Source organism: Impatiens glandulifera, chromosome 2 (assembly GCF_907164915.1).
Source record: "Impatiens glandulifera chromosome 2, dImpGla2.1, whole genome shotgun sequence".
NCBI classification, from domain to species: domain Eukaryota; kingdom Viridiplantae; phylum Streptophyta; class Magnoliopsida; order Ericales; family Balsaminaceae; genus Impatiens; species Impatiens glandulifera.
The window spans coordinates 46,423,875-46,446,968 of NC_061863.1; the positions used below are offsets into that span (position 1 = coordinate 46,423,875).

The window sequence follows — 23,094 nt, forward strand, 5'->3', positions numbered from 1 at the left end:
ATATTAATCACAAATATACACACATAAGACACTTAATTTCACATTAAATCATATTATTTTAATTTATATTAAATATAATATTTATACAATTATTTATTATAATAGCGAATTTATAAATTTTATTTATTATAATAGCGAATTTATAAATTTTAACAATATTTATATTGATTTATAATCTAATAGATGGCATTGTTCCAATTAAAGCCAAAAAGTTATTCAATTGAAAGAACTCTTATTTGGGTTGTGATTACTTCTAATAAATTTTAAAATATTTATTACTTTCGACTTATCTTATCATGTGACTGACTATATCTACCCATAAACAACGACAATTTTAGTTTTATTAATTTGAATCATTGACTCATAGTTTGTCAAGATGGTTAGAGTCTCAATTTACTAGATTTTATATAGTTTTAAACTATTCACATGTATTCATTATATTGGTATGAAATACAAGTTTATAATATTTTTAGTTTTAAAATGAGTCTTCTCTATAATGACTTTTGTGGTCTTTGTTTTAAGAATAAAAAAAACCATACATTTAATAAGAAAAGAAAAAAAGAAAAGATCTCCATACTAAATATCAATAGTAGATTTCAAATGGAAAGTGTATGATTGGATTATGACATTTTATCGTCTCTTGGTTAGATAAAAGGACACAAAACTTAATTTACTTAAAAAAGCACTCACATCTATCATTCTCATATATTTTATTTTGAGCCTAAATTATATTTCTCATATTCATCACATGATATGATTGCACCTTCAAACATACTCTTCAATATCTAGGCCCCATTCACATCCACATCTTTCATTTTCTTGTTTTATTTTATGTTTATCAACATTTTTATTAATGTTATATTTTATAATTGAATTTAGTGCAAAACTAGCTAAAAATGTATTTTTAGTAAAAAATTAAGAACTTTGATCATTACTCTTCCAATTTAAAATAACTTTTTTAGTGCAAAATTAGTTTAAAATGCATTCTTAGCGAAAAATTAATAGCTTTGCTAAAATTATTTATTTTGCTCTTTTAGGATTATAACTTTTTATTTAATTTTTGTTTAGAAAGTTAATTTCGCTACTCATTTGAAGTGCGACTAAGACTAAGCATATTAAACATACTTAGGCCTCGTTTGATCTTTGGGTTTTTGGGATAAAACCCAGGTTTTATCCCAAAACTCAACGATCCCATCATCAATCAAATCAACATTTTTATTAATTAAAATACCCATATTACCCTTACTTAAATATTTTATTTTATATTTATAAATATATATATATATTATTTTATTACATTATAAAATTTATTTTCATATAAAATAAATTAATAAATTATTTTATTTTAAAAAATTATATTAAATATATAAATAAATTTATATATAAATAAAATTATAACATTCTATATTATCTAATATACCATTTAAATTTTAAATAATATAAATAAATAATTATATTAGAAAATAAAATGACATATATTTAAATAAAAATATTTATAACATTAATTTTATGTAAAAAAATTATATTAATTATATTAAATAAAAATAAATACACAATATAAATAAAATTATAATTTATTATATTATTTTATGTAATATTTGAATTATAATAGTAATTATTTATAAGTATTTATAAAAAAATTATTTATATATTAATAAAAGTTAATATTAATATATATATATATATAGTTTTTTAATATTTATTTTATTATATTTAAAATTTTATTTAATATAATATTATTTTATTATATATAGAGAGGGAGAGGAAAGGAGAGGGAGAAAGGGAGGGGTATAGTAGGAATAAAATTAAAAATCTTGATTTTTTATCATTTTCATCACACATCACACAAGGGTTATTTGAAAAAAACCGAGGCTTTATCCAAATAACCCATACATCAAACAAGGCCTTAGAGTGCGACTAAACGAGTTAAACATATTTGTAGTGCGAATAAACGAGTTAAACATATTTGGAGTGCGACTAAACGAGTTAACACATACCAGGCTCCGGAGCCTGCTTGACGGGCTCATGTCATTGATTAATTTTAAACTTTTTGCAATTTGAGATTGATTAATTTCTATTTACAGTATTTTTTTTTAATGAGGATCACTTTTATAAATGATATCTAAAATTTAATAGACAGAAAACTTAAAAATATTGATATATACATTAAAAATTAATCTATATAAATAAAACTCGATCATAAAACACATAAGGAATTTCTTAAAATTCCCTATATATATATTCAATACCAAAAATTTAATTAACCAATAATTCATCAACTAATAGCAACAATTACCGACGGCAAAACGCGATTATCCACTTCCTGAATCGCTCTAAGCGGCGGCGAAGATTTCAAATTCGACATCTGAAGTCTAGACGAAAAACTCTTAATCGGCGATTCATCATAATCGCCGCCGTCAAAGCTTCCATCGTCAAAATTAAGAGCATAACTAAGTGGATCGTAATGAAAATCAGCCGAAGTCGAGTTCCTACGGTGACGTCCGCCTATTCGTCCAATAAGATTGCGACACTTGTCCTTGATTTCCGGTAGATCGGATTTCATCCAAAATGTTGGAGCTCGGAGCAGCGACGGACGGTCGTCGGAGGATGAGGATGGCGATTCGGATGATTGGCGACGGGTAGTTGGGAAGCAACATGAGAGACAGAAGGTTTGTTTGAGCTTGGTTTTGAGAGAAGGAGGAGGAGAATGGCAATGTTCCATGGTTTTTGAGATCTGAGATGGATGATGAGTGAGAGAGTAAGGATTAGGGTTTGTTGGTTGATGTATATAATCCGTGAATGATTGATTCGAGAAAGTGGAGGGAGATAAGGAAGAAGATGAAGGGTGTGGGACCCTAGGATGAGGACACGCTTCCCATACGGGGTAATGTTAACGGTCCTACTGTTTTGACCACCCTACCCTATCCCTATCCACTAGACCTTATAGCCTATAATATTCTTTTCTTTTCTGCCTCTTTCCTTTTTTTACTATGGGCGAAAACGCAGCGGTTTGTTTGATAGGGAGATTTGATTAAACGGCGTTAAAGATTAGACTATTTGTCTCGCGATTGCCGGATGCGTCTTGTGGATGCGTTTTGTGGCTGCGTCTCGCGAATGTCGGGTGCGCCTCGCGGGTGCATTTCGCGGACGCGTCACGTGAATGCCGGCTGCGTCTCGCAACAAGGACATTTTTGTAAAAAAAAAAAAAAAAAAAAAAGAAAAGTGTTACCAACGATTTTTTTTTTTTTTTACCTCCGACACTTTTTGCAATGAAGGGTATCTTCAGGGTCATCTCACCAAATTTTCCTTTTCACATAGGTTGTTTCTTAAATTATTTAATAATAATATTTATTTATAAATATATTATTAAATAATTTTTTTTAACTTAAAAATAATATATTTATTATTAACTAAATATTTTTAAGTTTAATTCCATTTTATTAAAATAATATGATATCATAAGCTATATACATACAAATAACCATTTAGTTATTCAATTTAAGTAATTTTAAATCAAACAAGACCTTAGATTTTATAATTGACTAAACTGAATATTTCTTAAAAAAAATAAAAAAAAATAATAGTGGTACTTTTTTCAATGAATCACGAAAAAGTACAAGTATAATTAATATTATTTTATTTACTTTTATTAATTATAGTTATTCAATTTATAAAAAAAAATACAAGGTCATGTTTGGATTGAAAGATATGAGAGATGTATGATGTTTTTAGGTTATAGTCCAGCCTTAATGTTTAATTCTAATTATATATTGTTTTTTAATTTATTGTGAACTTATTTTATTTTAGTGTTACTTTATTTTAGTGGTGTTTTTAATAAGAATATTCTCTTTCAATAAAAAAAAGTTATTTTTAATATATTTTTTTTATTGTGTCTAGTTTTTCAAAATTAATCATAGTTGTTTATCCTTATTGAATGGTTTACAAATTAAATTAGCCAAATATATTTGTTTCATGATTTTTAAAAGAAAAAAAAAATATTTATATCAAAGGTAGGGACTAGGGATGCAATAGCTGAAGCTTAAGGAAAAAATAAAATAAATTTACTTATACAAATTTGACATTACTCCTAATTTCTTAAAAGTTATAATTTAATACATTATTTTTTTTATTTTATTTATTTTTACAAAAAAATACAACTTAATTTGATTAATTTTCGAGTTATCCATAATTTTATGTTATTTTGTTAAAGGTTATCTCAAAATGAAATGTTTTCAAACGCTCAGAACTCAAATTTCGTACTCTTTATTTTACTACGGTAAAGTTTGAGAAAATTACTTTCATATTTTTGAGTATTTCTTGCTTCTAATAATTATTAAAGTATAATAAAATTTAAATTCATATATTAAAAAAAAAAAAAATTGCAGAGAAATGAAGAAAGCTTGTTTGATAAATGAAAAGTTGTACAACAAGACCTAGAGAGAAGAGAGAAAAAAAGAATCCAATAATCATACGGGTCTCAATTTGGCCCCTTCTGTAGTGTGTTGCATTGGCAAAAGACGAATAATGCCAGTTGGTTGATGGTTGAATTTTCACTATTTTCATATAAAAATAATATTTAAAATACATTTTACACATTATTTTTTTATTCTTTATTTTTTTTGAATCTAAACATATAGGCAATAGAAAATAAAATAAAATAACCACATTTAACTATTTTAGCTTCTTAATTGATTGTGGTTAACTTATATTATTTTTTTTTTAATTTTTTTTTTACATCATATATCTAAAAAAACATATTAAACAAAAATAATAATTTAGTTTTGTAAATAAACGGTTCAGATTAAATTGAATAGTAATAATAAAATAATTCAAAATCTCAATAATTCATTTTTGTCATGGTTTGAGTATGCCAAATGCCAATATATATATATTTTTTAAGATCAATTTCCATGTAAATTGTTTCCAAGAAACTCACCATCTCTAACAACCATATGTTAAAACAAAAAATAAAATACAAACCAATTATTTGAATGAATTATCATAATTAAATAAGTCTCAATTACATTTATACAAAGATAGAATAAATATAAAATCAAAACAATCATTAAAAAAATTCTCATTAGTGCAATAATATTATTAAGCTATATATATCAAAAGTCATCTAGCTAAACATATTTTAAGACCAAGTAGGATTGGGGTTTGGATTTGGATGAGTTTAACTAATGCTCATTTGCATTGACTTTGACATGTGTGAGTGGAATGGACTCGACCTTTCGATTTGAGTCGAGTTGACTCAGTTTGAGTTCGGGTAGATTTGTATTAAATTCATTTGCAAAATTCAGTTGACCTGTCCTAGATAAAATTGTCGATTTAATTGACTCGATTAGTATGAGTTTTATAACTTATTCTTAATTTGTTGTCTTGCCTGATTTTGTATATAAACTATTTTAATAAATAAAATCTCACTTTGTATTTGTTTTTACAACAATTAATCCACTTGTTTCCTATGTTTAGTGTTCCCCGTGTTTTCCTTCTCCACTTTCTTTTGTAAATGAAACCTTCAATTTTTTTTTTTGTAACATAAAAGTAATTAAATTATATTTTAAAACTCACACAAACATTTAAATGAAAAGTTATATATATTTAAATTATAAATAAACAACAGTGAGTTGAAGTTTGTCATAATATGTATGGCTATTGAAAATTTGAATCGATATCTTAGTTGACCATTTTGATATTGGAGGTCATTTTCTTGCTCTAATGGTTTATATGATTGATTCATTCGATAAATCTAGAAATATGGCACTAGACAAATCTATTTATGATAAAAACAAAAGATTAAATATTGATATATTTTTTTTTAAACACTGAGTTCCGTTTTTTATTTGGAGTGCAACTAATTTCTGTTGCTCCTGTAACATTATTTTGGACCTCTTCTCCCATGTTTTTTATTAAATATTATTTGAGATATCTTAAGGTTACGTGTGGTCCAGCATTAATAGGTCATGATATATTTATGATAACATTGGCTTCCACTGGGTGGTAGGCATACCTGTAGCATTTATTTTAACATTTATATAAATATATATATATATATATATATATATATATTTTTCTTTCATTTTAAATTAGAATATTTTAAAGTGGTGTCACTATTGTAAATCCCCTAGGTTTGTTTGTATAGTTGTTAATTGATTATGTAATTTGTAATGAGTGAAAGATTATGAAATTAGTAAAATTTTAAACCTAGTTCAATTCAAGAGCGAAAAAAAACTGAGGAACAACATGATTTTGTATCGTTTTCTTTGTATGACTATCTTCCCGTTCTTTTCAATTCATAATCATTGTCGATGCAAATTTTGTAAACTGTTGAATATGTTTTCTTTACTCTCCCATTCTTAAAAAAAAAAAACTATGTAATAACAAGTTTTCGATTTTAGTCATATGTAAGTAATGCCTCAATATTCTCTCCATGGAGACTAGTTCCATCATACAAGGGGCATTTCAAAGCATAAAACCATTTTATGTATTTGTTATTATTTTTTTTTGTTAGAGAGTCTGCATCAATTAGATCATCAAGTCACTTAATCAAAGCTTGTCCAATATTTATTTGCTATAAATATATTAAAGAAAATATTCAATTTATATAATAGTCAATTGTAATGTGTAATAGAAAAACTTAACCCATTCATACTATCAATGAATTCCCAACAAACTATGGATCAATTAATAATCTTTTAAAATCCGATGCCAATGGTTGTAATGATTCTTTCAATGAAAAATCAATATGTTAGCTTCGTTTATTTTGGTGCAGAATTGTTGGATCATTTATTTGATGTTAGTAATAATTGAATTTGAGAAAAAAAGCTGAAGAGGGAATTAACGGATGAAATCTTGAAGTAATTATTATTATTTTTTTTATCAACTTGGATGCTCATGAAATGGAGTGTCTTCACTTTTATTTATATTAATTAACTTATATGAAAAAATTATTTTAGTGAGGAAATTCCTAAACGATGTTTCACGGGATTCTTCGTAATAATAGTAAAAAAAATTTTCAAAATTGAACGAGATAGAAATATAAGTTCCCTTAAATGTAAATAAATATGCAAATTAATCATTTTCTAAAAAATTGAGAAGATGGGTTTGATTATATTTAGACTGAATTCCAATAATCCCATTTGTGTTTTGTGAATTGATTGGGCCGACAGGAAGATGGATTTAGCCCAAACATTTTGTAGATCATATATTCATATTCATTAGAGGAATAGTACCAGTTACCATTTGTAGTGTGAGTATATCTTGAGTTGAAACAAAATCTAATTAACCCAAATCAAAAATTATAAATTTGAGTAAAATAATTTAGTTTGAGTTGAATTTTAGTTGGATTTAATTCAAGTTGGATTAGAATTACACAGAATATTCAAACAAACTAATTTTAATTAAAAAAATTCACTCTCTCTCTCTCTCTCGTGCTTCAGCCCTTCTCTCTTTCAAAAATACAATATATTTTTTATTTATTTATATATGATTTTAAAATAAAAAATATTATAAAAAAAAGTCAAATGTCATCCAATCAAAAACAAGTTGGATTGAACAAAAAATATAATAAAAGGATTAAAATTTTTAAAAAGGTTAAATCGTACTAAACAAGGTTAAATGATTTAAAAATAGGTTAAACGAGTTAAAAATGTGTTAAAAACTCAAAAGATTGTTAAATAAAACAAAAACGAGTCAAATAATTGTTAAACGAGCTAAACACGTATTAGATGAGTCAAAATACGATAAACGGGCGAAAAACATGTTAGTTTATTAAAAACATGTTAAAATTTGTATAACGAGTCAAATACTTGATAAATAAGTTAAAAACGTGTTAAAAAATATACAAAATTAATTTAAGTTACCCAATTTATACATGACTCAACATATATTAGTGAATAATATGAGTTAAATTACGAGTTGAGTAAATTTAATTTAGGTTGAATGTGTGATAATATGTGTTCGATTTACCCGTTTGTTCATCCCTAACCATTTGATCAGCTATCTAGGTGGAATAAGTACATTTATTTATTGATATAATATAAAAAAAACACCTCTTTAAAAATAAGTTAACTAATTAAAATCGTTAATTATTTGTAAACATGTAAAATTAAAAGTTTTATTCAAAACACAGAAATTTATTTTAAAATAATATTTATTATATATATAATTAATTAATCTAAAATAAAATAATAATAAAATTACACTAACTTTTTTTTTTACAAAATCAATCATAAGAGTTAATTTATTTTGAATAAATAATAATGTATATATACACCAACATTTTACATCATAAATTTTATAATTTTAAATATATTTCAAGCAAACGTAATTTAAAAAAATTCTGGACTAAAATAAATAATTAGTTTAGAAATGTTATCGTATCCATCCGTTCCAAAATAATTAAATTCCGGACCATTTTTAAATAAAATATAAATATATAAATAAATAAATAATTAAATAAATATACTAGATTTTGAAAGATTTCTAGAATTTATCTTATTTTTATTTTGAAAGATTAAAAAAAAAAACAAGGTAAGTACAACACAAACTACATGGATAACATAGACAACAAATGTAGTTCTCCTAAGAATTTTGAAAAGAACATAATCCAACCTAATCGACTAATTAGTCTTTTAAATTTATCACATTACAAATTAACGACACAAATATACAGACTTTGAAAGGTGGATATCATTTGGCTTAAATATAGGAACCTAATTTAATATTTTTGGCATATATATAAACTTATTGTTATAAAAGAGAAGATAGACAAATGAGAAAGAGTGATAGCTCCTTAAGTTTGACTATTTTTTTTTTTTTAAATTATGGAGAACTAGTATAACACATACAACTATGCGGAACAAAACACTTTCATATGGTCCTTAATGTTGACTATTAGATTGAGATAACATCTGTACCTAATTTCACAATTTTATAATTTTCTAAACCTTTTTGAGTTTTTTGAGTTTTGGAATTAGAATGATATTAAGCATGTTTCTCATCTCTGCTCGAGAAACAAATGAGCTATTTTTTTACAAAATTGTACTTAATTTCATATGTGACAATTCCGTTAGGATCTCTTTGTTAGTTGGGAGAAGAATCCGCACAAATTGAATTTGAACGTATTGAGAGAGAATTGGATCGATTTGGTTAGATAATGTGTGGTTGGTAAACAAGAATAGGTTTTTAGCCAAGTACGAAATGTATCGTCAAATATTCGGTATGATTACAAAAAATCTAGTTTCGTTCAAGTAATAAACTCTAACCAATTGAAAGAATCTTCTAATCAATCCAGAGATCTTTAGGATTCCATTAGTAATGAGGATTCATAATATCATTTATTGATCAATCAAAGAGAGATTCAACAACTAAAAGAAAGACCGTTTCTTTGGGATCCTTCCTTTCTTCAAACGGAACGAACATAGATAAAATTAAACATATTCCCGAAACGTCTTTCTGGATATTCTTTAATGTCCCCACTATTCACGGAATGTGAGAAGCGGATGATTAATTATTTACTTCCAAAAGAAATCAAAGAATTTTTTGAGAATCCCATAAGATTCATTCGTTCTTTTTTCTCTAACAGATAGTCAGAACTTCATCTAGGTTCGAATCCTACTAAAAGGTCCATCAGAGAACATAAATGGTTGAAGAAACAATTAGATCTTTATTTTGTCCCTTCTAGAAAACCGGAAAAAAAATAAATTGTTAATATATTATAGATAATTACGTATTTACAAAATACCATCTCAATTCATCGTATTTCATCAGATCTAGGATGTGATATGGTTATGAAGGATGAACCAGATATGGAAAATTCCAATAAGATTTTATTTTTGAACAAAAATCAAAATTTTGATTTATTTCATCTATACCATGATTGAAACAGGGGAGGATACACATTACACTACAATTTTAAATTAGAAGAGATATTTCAAGAAATAACAGATCATTTCATTCTATCAATAACCGAGCCGGATCTGGTGTATCATAAGGGATTTTCATTTTCTACTAATTCATATGGATTAGATCAAGAACAATTATTGAATGAGGTATTCAACTCTAGGGATGAATTGAAATAGAAATATTTATTGGCTCTACCTCTTATTTTGTATGAAGAGAATGAATATTTTAATCGAAAGATAACAAAAAAATGGGTCCAGATCTCCTACGGGAATGATTTGGAAGATCCAAAATCAAAAAGAGTGATATTTATTAGGAATAACATAATGAAGGCAGTCAATCAATATAGTTTAATATGAAATCTGATTCAAATCCAATATAGCACCTATGGGCACATAAGAAATATATTGAATCGATTTTTTTAGGATTTAAAGATATCAGGATATTGTGAATCATAAAGCTATAATGAAATATCCAATCAACCTACATTTATCAAATTTAAAAAAGAGTCAGAAAAAATAGTTCGATCCTCTTATTTTTAGTCCTCGAACTGAAAAATCCATGAATGAGAATCCTAATGCATATATATATATATATATATAAATATAAATATAAATATAAATATAAATATAAATATAAATATAAATATAAATATAAATATAAATATAAATATAAATATAAATATAAATATAAATATAAATATAAATATAAAAATAAATATAAATATAAATATAAATATAAATATAAATATAAATATAAATATAAATATAAATATAAATATAAATATAAATATAAATATAAATATAAATATAAATATAAATATAAATATAAATGGTCCAATGGGAGCAAGAATTTCCAGGTACATTTTGTTTCAAGTAGTGTTCAATTGATTACCTATTAATTAATATTCGATTGATTGGTCTAAGGATATCATAAAAAATGTCTAAGTCAATATGTTTCGTTTTGTCCAAGTCACTTATTTTTTTTTTGTCCAAATTGCTTTTCTTTTTTATCTGACTCACTTCTTTTTTTCTTTATGAGTTTCGAGAATATCTCCATTCATAGGTCCGAGATCTATATCTATGAATTAAAAGGTTCAAATGATCAACTCTGCAATAGGTCTTCAAATGCTTCATTTGAAAAAAATAGAAACCCTTCTTATTGTGTGATAAAACGGGAGAGCTTAGAGACATAATGATAATATGAGAATAAAGGACATATTATGTGAGGGTGATAAAAAGGGGGGGGGGGGAGGACAAAGTATTTCAGGCTTCGCTCACTCTAATGCTCGTTTAGTAGACAACGAGTGAAGTGCATAAGTGTCGAGAGGCGAGTACTACACAAAATTGTATGTAAGGAACGAAATGAGCGAGCCTTGTCTGAAAAGCATAGCACCCTTGTCTTGCTTGCTTTTGACGATGCTTCTAGCACCAGCTAATTTTCTAGCAGGAATATCACTTTTTTAGTCAACAACTACAAAGGAACGATAGCCAAGCCATATAAAGGTGAGCAACTCAACTAACAATAGCAAACAACCCACTTATAGCCCTATCTGTCCTAGGATTTCTTGCTGAAGGTTTTTATAAATTGTGTATATGATGTTTTGTATTCTCCACAACATGTATTTATTTTTGGTCTATTTCGTTTCCTACACCATGACTATACCTCAACGCGAAGAAATTGTTACAAAAATTAGGCGTATTTTATAGGACAAGATCAACCTTTATACATATGTCTTATGAAAAATAAATAATTAATAAAATATATGTAAAAACCACATATGTAAATATGGCCAAAGATTTTGAGTAGAGATCGTTCATTTGGATGGGCACGAAGGTTAAAGCATCGACGCTTTTTTACTAGTGTCACAAAGCACCGAATGAAAAACATAACCTCTTTTCAAACAAAAACATTCTTCAATGCATTTTTTCTTTTCATAATTTTAAATAAATTAAGTGACGACTCTCATAAGTCAAAGTTAGTCTAAATCGTCAATTTTAAATTTACTATAGTCACACCTACAATTTTAGTTTTTTATCTTACTCGAGATTCGAGAGAAAAGTAAGTTATTAAGGGACGACAGTAGAATCGAAAACCTCATTTTTTTAAAGGTCGATTTTTGACGAATTGTATGCAATCATAAATTTAAAATAAATTATAAACTCGTAAAATCTTAAAATAACAAAAATTTAAAATTCTATGTTTATCTAATTTAAAAGTTATTTAAAGAAGACTTAATTAGATTATAAAGTTCGACTCTACATTTTAACTGACTTAAGCCCATTATATTATAAAAAATATGAATTTGTTATTTATTATTCTCTTTGTTCCATGTTGTTATTAGTGCCGTCAATTTGGGTTAGGTCGTTGGGTTGGCCCGTTCCGCCAAACAATTTAGACGAGTTGAGTTGAAATATTAGAAACCCATTTGGAAATGGGCCTACACAGGCTAGTCCATTCGGGTCACGGGCCTACGCGGGTTGGGCTTAGGTTGGCCCGCGGGTTGACAAAAAAAAATCTAATCTGATTTATAGCCTTATAGACATATGTGATATGTTGCATAACCCTATTTTTTTCTCTCCTAGGCAGCACTACAATAGTCAATACTTTGCCCATCGGTCGTCGTCTACTTATTTGTTCTGCTTTTCTTCTCTTCGTTCTCGCCTTTAAGAGTTCGTGGATTCAAACTTGGTTTCACTTCCAGAAGTTTTACAATGAAAGTTTGAAACTTAATATTCTATTAAATAACATATTCATTTTTGAAATGGACTCTTCTCAAAATCAAGATATTAATTTGGATGTTGATGAATTTGAAAGTGCTAAACATGATGAAAGGTCATCTAAAAAGTCTAGAGAATATTCTAATATTTGGATGTATTTTATAAAAAATGAAGGATATTAATAATATAGAAAAAGCTGAATGTAATGGATGCAAAAAACAATATAAATGTGGGGTAAACATTATGTGAGACAACCCGCGGGCTGACCCGCTTAACTTGCAACCCACCTTGGGTTGGGAATTTTCAGCCCGCCGGGATGGTGGACCGGCCCGCCGTCGACCCGTCAATTAATGGATTTTGGTGGGTAAACCCGCCCCGCCATGGGTTGACCCGTCTAACTGCTCTAGTTGCTATATCTTGTATGGTTAAGGCGAAATATCAAATAATATAAAATTTAAGATTTTGTCTTAAATGTTATTTTTATTTTTATAACAATTGATTTTGCAGTGCAGTATATATAATTTTCTTGTTTCCTGTGATTTAAATGAAGTGCCTTCTTGAAAAAGGAAGAAGTATTTATTAGATAAATTTAACCACCATAAAAATAAGTATACTTTTATTTACATCTTAATATAAAAAGATATAGGTAGGCCATTTTGGTAAATGTTTTTAAACCTTCTTACATAATTAAATATTATTTCATATCTTTTCATCTATAATATCATTTAATTTATTAATAAAAATTATTAAAATATCTTATATTTAATTTAATATATATATTATTAATATTAATACTCACTAAATATTTTTACTAAACAAAACATATTTTCACAAAATTAACATTAATTAAGACTTTTTAGATAATCTAAATTTATTCAAATAACCCAATCTATATGTACATATATGGGTCAAATAAGAAAAAAAGAAAACACAAAAGAGGGATGAACTTCACGTGGCAAAATTAAATATTATAGGATTCATATAAGACTTTTATTCAAGTAATTAATGTAGAACAAGTCAACCATATGTTAACTTCAAATATTTAATTAACGAAGCTACCCAATTCATTGTTACATGCCAATGACTTTCCTTTTTAATCTAGAAAGTTACTATCCTTAAAGTATAATTTATTACATGATTATTATTCATCTTTTTAATACAAATTTATGCACTAATTTTCTTCTTATTTTTGTATGTATTTTTTTTTTTTACCAAAAGGTGTTTGTGCCTAATTAACGGACTATAGATTTAAGTGTCAAATATAGTGAAAAAAGAGAGTATGTGATTTAAGTACCGTCAAATCTCTGTTTATAATGATGCTTAATTTTTAAAGTGTTTGGATTGTCGGGTCGAGAGCTATGGTTAATTTGGATATATATGTGAGAGTAATGGATATTTGAGTAGGATTGTGGGTTGACCCGCCCATATATAAATAAAATTTAAAATGCTATATGTGTGTTTCAAACTTACAATATCACAAAACAAGTATAACCCTTTAACCAACTAAGCTAATAACACTTTATATTTAAAATTCAACACCTAATTTGATGAACGCGGGACATTTTAACAATATAAGTTTAACTTTTTAACTAATATATATATATATATATATATATATATATATATATATATATATAATTATACTTAATTTTTAAAGTGTCCAGATTGCCGGGAGCTGTGGTTAATTTGGATATATATGTGAGAGTAAATGAATATTTGGGTCGGATCGTGGGTTGACCCGCCCATATATACTTAAAACGGTTAAAAATAAAATTTAAAATGCTATAGGTGTGTTTCGAACTTGTAACCTAACAAAACAAGTATAACATTTTAACCAACTAAACTAATAACACTTTATATTCTAAATTTTACACCAAATTTGATGAACGCGAGACATTTTAACAATATTAGTTCAATTTTTTAACTAACTAAGGTATAATATGAATCAAATATTTGATTAACCAAAGTGAAAATGTAAGTGTAAGGTCACGAGATAAGATGTTCATTTAGAAAAAATATGTGTGAAGATAAGTTGTTTTACCGAAGTAAATAAAATGTGAAATGAGAGCGTTTTATTTTTATTAGTGATTTATTAAGAATTTTAAACATTAAATACATATTATTATTTTTTTATTATTATTTTTATCCTTATGCATACAAAAATTTTCATTTAATAAAATCTTTTCATTCATATAACACAATTGTAAACATTCAATGTTTAGTACAGCTTAATTAATTCGTAGATTCTAGTAACCAATATTCTATTATTTATATATATATATATATATATATATATATATATATATATATATATATATATATATATATATATATATATATATTATTTTTTTTAAACATGAAGAATAATTAATTAAAATAAAACTTAACATTTTTTATACAAAAGTTGGTTTAAATAACCACTTTATCATATTCTCAATTAATTTATTCAAATTATTTATCAAAATATCATGAATTATTCATTTTTTATTTTAAATGTTAAATTCAAATAATATTTTTATCATCTAACCTAAATAATCTCAAATATTTTTTCCCATTAATTAAACAAGTTATTTTCCTTATAATTATGTTAATGATAAGATATCTCCATCTATCTCTCTCAGCTTATAAATTTATATGTTTTCTTAACATTGGAATCGAATTTAATTAAAACTATATATGTATCAAAGCTATTATTATTGTAAATTATTTTGGTATTAATTTTAGTATTTATGGATCATTTAATAAAATAAAGACATAATTAAATAAAATTATATTTAATGTAGTTTTAATAATTAAAATTATTTAATAGTATTTTATGCATAAAATTATGTTAATTAAAACTAAAAATGGTGAAAATAAATGATTAATAATGTTTAAAAATTTAATAAAATAGAGATTTAAGAAATTTTGATATTTTAAAATTAAATCATAATGTTAGATGTTCTTCTTCCGTTAAAAAACAATCCAATATTTCATTTTGAAAATGACAAAACTAATATTACATTAAGTAGTCTGAAACTATTTCATTAATTTTGTGAGTTCAATAAAATAAAAGTTTAGAGTGATTTGTCATAAAAGATAACAATAATCCTATATAATGAATGATAAAATATTTGTCCAATCAAATAAAAATATAAAGCTTATCATTTAAAAACATGATAAATGCGACAAATATAACTATTTTGTATGTGTAACAGTACTTTTTAAGAGCTAAAACAAGAACAAATCATGATGTATTTGTTTTTAAAATGATTATTTCTTACAAAAAAAAATATGTGATGTGGTTGCAATTAAAGGATTTACTATGAGTGAAATGTCAATTACTAAAAAACAATGTAGTGAATAAATAACATGAGTCCTATTTGATGATGGCAATGGGTACCCGTATACCCGATACCCGTGGGTACCCGATGATCGGGTTCGAGTATTTTAAGTCGGGGTCGGGGTCGGGGATGAGGAGTAAAAAATGGTACCCGATTGGGTTCGGGGTCGGGGATGGGGAGTGTTGAAAACTCAAACCCGATACCCGAATATATTAATATTAATATATATATATATATTAATAAAATTTAAGTGACTTATCAAATTCCACGTTATAACTTGTAACTACTAACCATCATTAAATAAATATATTAATTATTTTATCATTACTAACATCACGCTTAACATCATTTCCTAGATCCACTTTTAACAAGTTAACATCATTTCATTCATTTGTAAATTGTAATAAGTGTTTCTCTCTCATAGTATGTTCGTTGTTTATTTTTGATTCAACCTTTCTTCAAGTCTTCAACTTCTATCTTCTTCCACCTTCTTCTAGTTTTTGTTCAAAATCTTCAATAACTATGCAAGTAAGTAATGTTTTTATTTAATAAAGTTATGTTTGTTCTTCAACTTTTACAATCTTATATTTATTTATTAACTTAATCTTCAATCTTTATTTTGTAGTTTTTTCTTCCATTTTAACAGCAACAAAGTTGATTTTTTCTATAAGTTCTACATGAATACAACACATAATAGGGAAGTAATACTTCTATTATTTATAGATTTTTTTGTTTAATATGTTGATTTATAGATTTTTTTTTTTGTTTAATATGTAGAATCTCTTGATTAATAGATATTTTCAGATTATATATATATATATATATATATTTAATAAGTGGAATAACTGATATATATGAGAGAATAGATTTAGACATACTTTCATAGTTTCATTATATATGTAATATACCTATAAGTTATTTGACTCAGATTAAATAAACCACATCAAACATTATAAAAATTTATTCAAATCATGTAATGTAGATGGATTTTCACAACTCACAAATTAGAGTTTCACAAACTAGGGTGGTAAATTATAATAGAATATTAATATTATTAAATATTTTTTATGAAATAATATATAATTTAATAAAGTAATACAATAAATAAAATTATTTTTTATAAAGGCAAAAATAAAAAATAAAGGGTCAAAGAGTTTTTTTTAAGGAATATTAAAAGTTCCTTATATTTAGTTCAATATATTAGTTAAAAAATAAAAGAGTTTTTTAAATATTATGTTTAACTATATTTAGGGAATAATAGTTCAATATATTAATATCTATATTTTTGTATATGTTAATGTTGATTGTTTTTTCTTTTGATTTTGTAGATTGTAATTTACATGTGTTGAAGAAGAAATGTATTCAAGAAGGATGCTTTTTGTGAGAAAACTAATTTGATGATTTCTGAAGTTTTTGTGTTTAATTAAGAATTATGTTCTATCACTTTTAAGTTTTTTTTTTTTCTGTATTTTTGTAGTATGGATGAATTTATATTATGTGTGGATGATTTTCTTGTCTATTGTTTAAGGATATAATATTTATTAATAGTTTTAGGTTAATTATATTTTGTAGTAACCTATTATATTTAATTTATATAATTTTAGTTAATTAAATATAATTTTTTAATATTTCATATCGGGTAATGGGTACCCGTCGGGGATCGGGTACCCGATGAATCGAGGATGTGGATATAAATAGAGATACCCGTCGGGTTCGGGGTCGGGTAGTAATTTGAAATTCGGGTTCGGGGATGGGTACTTCACTACCCGGCGGGTAGGGTACCCGTTGCCATCCCTAAGTCCTATTTAAAAGTATTCTTTTGTCATAATTAAATTTAGGATAGAAATCACTTGTAAAAAATTGATTGAATCAAAATATAAAATAATTTTATTTGTATATATTATAAGGATATGTTTGAATTTCTTTTGTATAAATTTATTCAAAAAAGTTGTACTAATTCTTATCTAAGTTGACTAAAATCTCAATATATCCAAAAAAATAAAAAAAAGTATAATTATTTATAATGTTAGTTGAGGGAATTGAATGAAACTGAATAATTAGTTATGAAGTTGATCTTTAATATGGTGGTTCGTAGTTGAAACTTGAAAGATATATATTATTAAACAAAATTATATAAATTAAAAGATTTATGAAATAAAAATCGTAACCCTTTCCTTTGGTTTAAGGGAAATGTACGTACTGGGTAGAAGAATGTCAATCCAATATTATATTATATAATTTATTTATTTATTGGTAGAACATTAATATTAATTAATTAATCCTTCTTTTAATATCTATGTAGTTGGTTTGTGGTTGGATGGGGACTACATATTATCCACTTAAAGAGTCAAACCCACTTTTCACTATCCTACTCAATGATTCAATATTTCCCTATTTCATTATTTTCATAAATATTTTGAAAATTAATTATCTCATTTCTCTTTACACACTTGTATAGAAGATTAAGGAATATATAGTCAATAGTAAAATAAGTTTGTTTTAAGTTATTATAAATATTTTACATCACTGTAAAAGAAAATGATTTAACGAGTTATATTTGTTGAAATTACATCACCATCGTAACAAATGTATGTCCTACCATTCTAGGTACATCAGGGGCATGCACGAATCCAAAAGAGATGAATGCATCATGCACGCTGATGCATTTGTAAATTTGTAATATTTGACTCGATAAGTGTTGGGTGCAACTTAAGAGCCTTTGTTCATTGTCTTTTTGTCAATCCGATGAATAATATATTTGATGTATCGGTTTTTTGGTGCATGTTCTTGCCGGAGACTGTGATCCATTAACCAAGTTGTGTGAATTGATCTAGCTAGCAATTATAAGAGGACAATGCTGCAAGAACAGAGCAACTTGTGTCAGCCCTAATTAACTCAATCTAATATTAGAGTTAGTACATATGTTCTACACTAGCATATACTTGGAAATGAGGTTTATTAATCCTATAATTCCTAAATATAATTAGTAACTAGTAGTATGGTAGAACCCGCATGAGCGTTAAAGAGTTATGAAAAGATATTGTATCGGATTGCAGCGCCCTCGCGGGAACGTGGAGAAGAATTCCAAACACGGAGCAGAACTGAAATTTACCATTTTTTAAACTCACTAAATTTGAAAGCATTGTAATTAGATAATTAATTTACGTTTTTAGCTTTTTAGCTTTTATTCAGAATGTTACGACTTCTTAGAATGATCTCTTAAACTCGTGGTTATTTTCTCGTTTTTGTGAATTTTTAATGAAATAACACTAAGTCGTTTTTAAAAAAATAAATAAAAATACAACTAACAGAGGTCTAAGGATTTTGGGTAAGAATTTTTTTTAATTTTTTTTAATTAAAATAGTTATATTTTATATAATAAATAAATATAATAAGTTTGTATTGATTTAAAAAAAAAATTATTTAATTGATTAAATGACATGATAACAAATATAGTGATTTATGAATAAGGTTGACTGATATTTTTGTGTGCCCGTGTGAGAGGGGCTCTAGGGGTTCCTAGCTGGCCTTATAAAACCCTTGAATACAAACAAATTATATCTATATTTTATCTTTTTAAAATATTTTTTTTATTATTAAATATTAATAATTAAGTCTTGTAATCAAATAACTAACTCTTCTATTAATAAACTCAATAAGGTCTAACTATGGGAATGCTAATAACCAAGGAAAATTTTGAAAGAGTAAAGAATTAGACCCAAGGCTCAGGAAAAGCCCGATCTATTTATTAAAAATAGTAAGATTTTAATTAAATATATTATAATTTTGAACATAAGATATTGTAGTATAATGTTTCTAAATAAAAATTTAAAATTTTTATCTTAGTTATAGGTTCAAACCTCACCAAAACTATTTTTTTATTAAATTTTTTAACTCGACCTAGGGAAACAAAAAATTATTGAGCTTTTTTCTAACAGTGGCTGAGATAGCCTAAAATTCGAGGCCGGCTCTGATTAGACCTATACAGAGAACCATTAATTGCTGCCATAACTATGCAATGAAGATCCTGTCTTCTTCCCTTTACTACAGTCTACAAGACCACTTCCACTCTTATCATTAAGAGAAGTAAATTAAGTGTTTTTTTAAGTCAACAATTCTATTATTCGAAGTCGTAAAATTAATGACAAAGGATAGTATAAATAAAGAAAAGAAATAAAATAGAAATGATTATTTAGTGTGGTGAATGACTATACAGTTTCAGTTTCGTGTTAACTTTTAAAATTATAAACAAAAATTAGGTAAGATAGAAGTTTTCATTAGACTAAGAGAAGATTAATTAACTATACACTGGGTTTGTGGTGGACCATAAATTGACGTGTGGAATTAACTTTGGACCCAATTTGCATTTGACTTTGTTTGATGTGACACTTTTTAAATTATTTTTTCATTAGTATTGCTAGCAACTATCATATTTTTTTTCCTTCACAATGATAATATTTTTAATGAATATTTCTTGAGCAATTAATACCACTACTGCCATTTGACTACAAAGTCTAGTGTAAGTGACTTGAGAGCCATTTTCAACCTATAAATAGACAACAAACCCATGACCATGCATGACAAAACAACAAACCTAAAAACATGGAGAAAAATATTGCCATTATAGGAGCAGGCATAAGTGGCCTTCTTGCTTGCAAATACATCCTCGAAAAAGGGTTTAACCCTGTGGTGTTCGAAGCCGAAGATGCCTTGGGGGGAGTTTGGTACAACAACACAATCGAGTCCACCAGAATCCAAAACCAAAAACACGAGTTTCAATTTTCAGATTTCCCTTGGCCTCCTTCGGTTAAGGACTTGCATCCGGACCACTCACAAGTGTTGGCTTACGTCGAATCCTACGCCAAACACTTTGATTTGTTTCGGTACATAAGATTCGGATCCAAGGTTAACAGCTTGGAATACGTTGGAGTGTCTGAAGAGGAGATGAGGCTGTGGGATCTATGGGGAGGAACCGGCAAGGCCTTCAATCCTAGAGGCAAATGGCAGCTAGTCGTTGAAGATACTAAGAAAGGCTCCTTAGAGGTAAGTAGTGAATATATTAAACTTTTGTAGTAACCACTTAAAAATTTGAGATTTTCATTACAGGAATACAAGTTCGATTTCGTGATACTTTGCATTGGACGACATAGCGGGTTGCCAAACATCCCTGAGTTTCCACCCGAACACGACACGAATGCATTCAAGGGTAAAGTTGTCCATTCGATGGAGTATTCGGCCATGGATTCCCTGGCGGCAACGAAACTAATCAAAGGAAAAAAGGTTGCTGTCATTGGTTCCAAAAAATGTGCTGTTGACGTGACAACACAATGTTCTAATGTCAATGGTAATTAAAAACTAATTATAAAGAGACCATATATACCCTAAATAAAACAAGTCTGAAATAATAATAGGAGATAAAATTAACATGCATGGGTACATTATTGATGGGTGTCACCACCTATCTTTTAAAAATATGAACTAATTGTTTTTTTTGAAAAACAATAATAAAATAGGGGTTGACAATGCTTGTACAATGATCCAAAGGACAGTTTATTGGATGGTGCCCATCAGCCATTACCAAAATACTCGGGCTACCGGTTTCCTCTTAATGAGCCGATTCTCCGAGCTCATGGTTCATAAACCGGGCGAGCACTGCCTTCACAGCCTTTTAGCCACTCTTTTCTCTCCACTGGTACTTCACTTTTCATGCAAACCTGATCATAATAACATATATATATTTGCATGGTTTAATTAGTTTGATACTTACAGAGATGGTGTACATCAAAGATAATAGAGAAATATCTAAAACATAAACTTCCATTGAAGAAATATGGTATGATACCAAAACACGGCTTCCTTCAGCAATACTCTTCGTGCCAAACTCCCGTGATTCCTGATAACTTTTACGACAAAGTAATAGAAGGAAGCATCCTTCTCAAGAAATCACAGAACTTAAGCTTTTGCTACGAAGGAGTGATCATCGACGGTCAAGATCAGCCTGTGAAAGCAGACGTTGTGATCCTCGCCACTGGTTTCAGGGGAGACGACAAGCTCAAGAACATCTTCGGGTCCACTTCTTTCCAAAAATGTATCAAGGGTTTGCCTAACACAGCTAGGGTTCCACTCTATAGGTAAGATATAGAGAAACCCATTTCATAGATTAATGTTTTGGTAATTTAATTTTGATATTTGATTGCAGAGAGATAATCCAACCAAGAGTTCCACAGCTAGCGGTGATAGGGTATACTCAGGGAAGGACGGCTCTGCATTCATCGGAAATAGGGTGTCAATGGATATCTCAATTTCTTGGAGGAAGCTTTGATTTTCCAAGTATTATGGAGATGGAGAAGGAAGTGATGCAGTGGGAAGAACATGCCCGGAGATACGCCGGAAAATCTTGTTGGAGGTCGTTTATTGCCTTACCCATTTGGTATAATGATCAAATGTGCAAGGATATGGGATGTGATCATCGACGGAAGAAGGGAGTTCTCAAGGAGCTTTTTGGATCATATGGGCCGTCTGATTATGCAGGACTAGTCAACGTGAGGGATTGAGAGGGGGAGAGAAGATAAAGATCAATAAGAGGAAGATTAATTAATTAGAATGATGTTTTAATTAATTGTCAAGATAATATTATAATAAATGTAAGATGATTGGGAGATCTCTTCGGAAAACCGGTAGAGGGTCGGTGATCTCATTGATCTCAGTGAGGATCTTTGAGCTCGTTAGTTCTAAATTTTATTTTATGTTTGTTTGTTGGAGAACATTTTTTTCTTATGTTTTCATTGTTTTTCTCAAATAATTAACTTCGTTGTGTTTCAAGTATGTATTTTTTTGATAAATGAACACTCTGTTTTTTTATTGGACAAAGACCTACCAAACTATACATTTTTACTCTATTTATTCTTTGGTTGTAAATAAGAATAATGAAAAGTCTTCGTGAACTATTGGCACCAGTCATACATTTTGTCTATGTGGACACAGAAGAGAAAAGGATATATGTATATATATAATCTTAATATCAATTTAACATTAATCAAGTCATTTTGCTGACACTATTGATTTTTTATTTGAAACAAATAAAGACAAATGATCATGGGCCTGAATTTCTTCTCTTTGATCTTGTTTTATATGTGTTTTGGGTA

General features: G+C 27.2%; 2 protein-coding genes across 2 annotated transcripts; one reads left to right on the top strand and one right to left on the bottom strand.

The window, feature by feature from the left end:
* Window positions 1-2,145: 2,145 nt before the first annotated feature.
* Window positions 2,146-2,804, bottom strand: LOC124927827. Its single transcript, XM_047468310.1, has one exon. The coding sequence runs from the start codon at window positions 2,720-2,722 to the stop codon at window positions 2,276-2,278; it is 447 nt and encodes a 148-aa protein (XP_047324266.1). The 5' UTR covers window positions 2,723-2,804; the 3' UTR covers window positions 2,146-2,275.
* A 17,733-nt stretch (window positions 2,805-20,537) lies between these two features.
* On the top strand, window positions 20,538-22,533 carry LOC124926957 (probable flavin-containing monooxygenase 1). Its single transcript, XM_047467291.1, has 5 exons — window positions 20,538-20,992; window positions 21,056-21,293; window positions 21,463-21,641; window positions 21,719-22,080; window positions 22,149-22,533. Exons 1-5 carry the CDS (start codon window positions 20,552-20,554, stop codon window positions 22,501-22,503), a joined length of 1,575 nt encoding a protein of 524 aa, XP_047323247.1. The 5' UTR covers window positions 20,538-20,551; the 3' UTR covers window positions 22,504-22,533.
* Window positions 22,534-23,094: the final 561 nt, after the last annotated feature.